General features: G+C 50.6%; 1 protein-coding gene across 3 annotated transcripts in view; it reads left to right on the top strand.

The window, feature by feature from the left end:
• LOC103593138 (chromosome unknown open reading frame, human C17orf80) overlaps positions 1 to 1,250 on the top strand; it is a 39,296-nt gene extending 38,046 nt beyond the window's left edge. The window contains exon 4 of one of the 3 annotated variants that reach the window (XM_008576075.1): positions 21 to 1,250. In XM_008576075.1, coding sequence (XP_008574297.1) covers positions 21 to 100 — 80 coding nt within the window. In that variant the 3' untranslated portion in view covers positions 101 to 1,250. The remainder of the gene's footprint in view (positions 1 to 20) is intronic. The other 2 variants (XM_008576071.1, XM_008576069.1) reach the window with 2 other exon arrangements.
• The last annotated feature ends 2,197 nt before the right edge of the window (positions 1,251 to 3,447 follow it).

The raw sequence follows: 3,447 nt of genomic DNA, 5'->3' as shown, positions 1-3,447 counted from the left end.
TTTTTTTTTTTTTTTCGGAGAATACAACCTCAAACTCTCTGCAGTCAACCCTGATTTGGCTGGGGGTAAGAGAGGAGCTGTGGCTGCAAGAAGTGATTGATTCAGGATCATCTCCCAAGTTGGACGGGAGATGATACACACAGTCCGCTTGCAGCCCTAGAACTGCAGAGCACAGCCTGCGGGGCCAGGGCCACCTTCTCGACTCATCCTTCAATCTTACTGCAGAAAGAAATATTAGAAAGCTGCCTCTGCACAGCCATTTCTCAAGCCTACCCACACGGAAACACTTGACTGGCCAAAAAGAAGCACCAGCTTTCTCAATCAACTGGGTAATTTAAAATGTAAGTATATACATTTCTCCTTATGGAACTCCCCCAATCTTTTTGTTGTTGTTGTTGTGAATAAAAACCATGCGCCCTGAAAACATTTTTATTTGTCTTAAATTGTTATGTTAAAAAAAAAAAGTAAAAAGACAAGGTGTCTCACTCCTCCTCTAAGAGCAGTGGTTTTTAGCCCCTAAGGGGACATTTGGCAATGTCTGGGGACACTTTGGACTGTCACAGTTTGAGGGAGTGCTCTGGCCTCTAGTGGGCAGAGGCCACGGTTGCTGCTAAATATCCTATGATGCACAGGTCAGTGTCCAACAGCAGAAAATGATCCAGCCCCACATGTCAGTAGTGCTGAGGTTGAGAAGCCCTTCTCTGGAAGAATCTGAACTGTGTCTCCTGGATGAACGAGGTGGACCACCTGGGTCTGGCCCTCCACAGACTCGGTTTTATTGCTCAGACCTTGGCATCAAAGCCCTCAGTTTATACACACTGAGCAACCCTACAGGAAGCGGCCCGATGGTGTTTGTGTGACTGCGTCCGTGTCTTAGTCCATTCAGGCTGCTATAACAAAACACCACAAACCGGGTTGCCTATAAACAACAGAAATTTATATGGGACAGTTCTAGAGGCTGGGAAGTCCAAGACCAGGGAGCCAGCAGACTCGGTATCTGGTAACGGGCTGCTTCCTGGATCACAGACAGCACCTCCTCGCTTTGTCCTTACATGGAAGAAGGGCCGAGGGGTCTCTCTTGGACCCTTTTTATACGGGCACTAATCCCGCTCATGAGAGCTCTGTCCTCATGACCTAATCGCCTCCAAAGGCCCCACCTCCTAATAGCGTCACCTTGGGGGTCAGGATTTCAACATGCCCATTTGGGGGGACACAAACATTCCAACCATAGCAATCTAAGACTGTTGCTGAAGGTGTTGCCTGGGACAACACCCCTCGCCCCTTCAGAGGTCCCACAAGAATTTCTTTCAGACTTTAGTGTCAGAAAAAGCTGAGCTGCTTCTGGGTACATTTTAACCTTGTGGACCTTGTAAGTCTCAAAACAGGCAGGTTTCCCTCTGCTTTGGCTGATAGGAAGCTCAGGTCTAGTTAGCAGCCTACCTTTGAGAATTATGGAGGGTTTTGGGCTGGCCGGTTAGCTCAGTTGGTTAGAGCACAGTGTCATAACACCAAGGTCAAGAGTTTGGATCCCCTTATCAGCCAGTCGCAAAAAAAAAAAAAAAAGAATTATGGAGGCCTACCTAGAGAACATTTCTGTAAACTACCTTCTTTGTTCATCGTACTGTTTATTCCAGCTCTGTTTTCTCTCTGATCTATTTTTATCCTATTGTATTTTATGTATGTTTGTAAGCTGCCACCAGTCCTGTTTGGAACAAAGCAGGGCATAAAAAGAAAACAATATTTAGCAGAGCCCTGTGGCCTTGACAGGTATTTTTTTAACATTCCAAGTGTCATTTCAGGGTTGGATTCCTGCCGGGGACAGCAACTACCCTTGTCTCCTCCTGTCCCCTCCTGGGAGTCTCCCTTCTGGAGAACAGAGGCTCAAGTGGGTTAGAGCAACAGGTTTTAGAGGCAAAGCCATCAACATCCATCTGCCTGCAAACACCACTCCCTCCCCCAAAATGTTCTTTCCAGTCTCCCATCTGTGTGTTGGCAGGAAGCCACAGGGCCTAGAGGAGATTGCAAAAGGGAAGTAGCTAGATAAGCACTCTCAGTTTTATTCCTAACTTTCCTTTCCTGCATCTTAAATCAGGACCTTCACGGCCCAGGGATGGATTGTGCACAGGTTACCCCGCAGGTGAGGGGTGTGCCAGGGAGGGCACCTGCCCAAGTGTGGAGAGAGTGACACTTTGGAGGCTGGTGAGTGAGGGTCGAGTGAGCCAGGGAAGGGTGGGGGTGTCGTGCACACCTGAGTTCCGCCACATGCCCTGAGTTCCGGTCTCTTCTAGCCACCTCTACAGTTATACCACTCCCAGTTGCACAAGCTCTGGGATGCACACGGTCCACCCCTCAGTCTGTCCCCCTTAGCCTGTCCCTCAGCTGCCAGGCCACAGAGCTACAGCAAGCCCAGTGGATTCCAGTCCCTCTTTCTCCCATCCTCAGTATTCCCATCTCTAAAATGGGGTAGGGGAGACACCAGATCCAGGATTCTGAGAAGCCCCTGCTACCTTCACGTGTTCTGACATCCTCTATTCCTTTTGTTTGTTTTTGGCGAGTGGCCAGTACAGGGAGACAAACACTTAACCATCATGTTAAAACACTGTGTCTAACCAACTGAGCTAACTGGCCAATCCCCTCAATTCCTTTTGTCTGCTTTCTTCTGGGAATGTGGTACAGCCTTGGGGAGGAGAGGAGAGGGTGGTGTGGGTGCGTGTGTCTATGGGGTGGAAGGTGGACACCATGCAGGACCAGCCTGGAGAGTAGCAGGAGCCCAGGCTACAGGCTTGAGAGCCAAAGTTCCCAAACTGGAGCCCTGGTCCTGCCCAGCAGGGACCGGAGGCCAGCCAGTGACCCTGGTAAGGCAGGACCTTTGCACTATCAGGGGCAGGCCTGGCAGTCCTTTGGACCAGCAGAATCAGCAGCTGCTGATGAAGGGGTCTGGAGCTGCCAGCACCTCAACCAACAGCAGAGCGTCCCCTTTCCCTTGGGCATGCAGCTCCCCGTGCAGCATGAGGCGGGTACACCTTGAGTGGGGTGCTGCTTTACTCAGCCAGGCCACTGGCCCCACCTGGTCATTCCGAGTCCCAAAGTGTAAATAAGCAGGTTGGAGAGCCTAGTGGTTGTGAGGAAGGTCCTGGGCATGTGTCCCAGCCCTCCACTTACCAGCTCTGTGTGGTGGGCCAGTTCTTCCACCTCTAGCTGCCCCAGCTGTGGATGGGGTGATATGAATGAGCAGTCTTGACCTCACAGAGTCGCTATGAGAAATAAACAAGGTCACTACAAAGAACAGTGCCTGGCACCTGGCCGGGGCTGCCGGGGGCCTGGCACTAACTTATCACTGGACCAGAGGCTTTGGGTCCCATCACATTTTGAGAAATTAAAGTCACTAAGTTATCACTCAGAAGTAGTTCCTGGGCCCTGCTTCAAGTTGTTGGGGGTAGAAGGGAC

Source organism: Galeopterus variegatus, unplaced genomic scaffold, assembly GCF_000696425.1.
Source record: "Galeopterus variegatus unplaced genomic scaffold, G_variegatus-3.0.2 Scaffold1283, whole genome shotgun sequence".
Taxonomy (NCBI): domain Eukaryota; kingdom Metazoa; phylum Chordata; class Mammalia; order Dermoptera; family Cynocephalidae; genus Galeopterus; species Galeopterus variegatus.
This window is presented reverse-complemented; position numbering and strand designations above follow the sequence as displayed.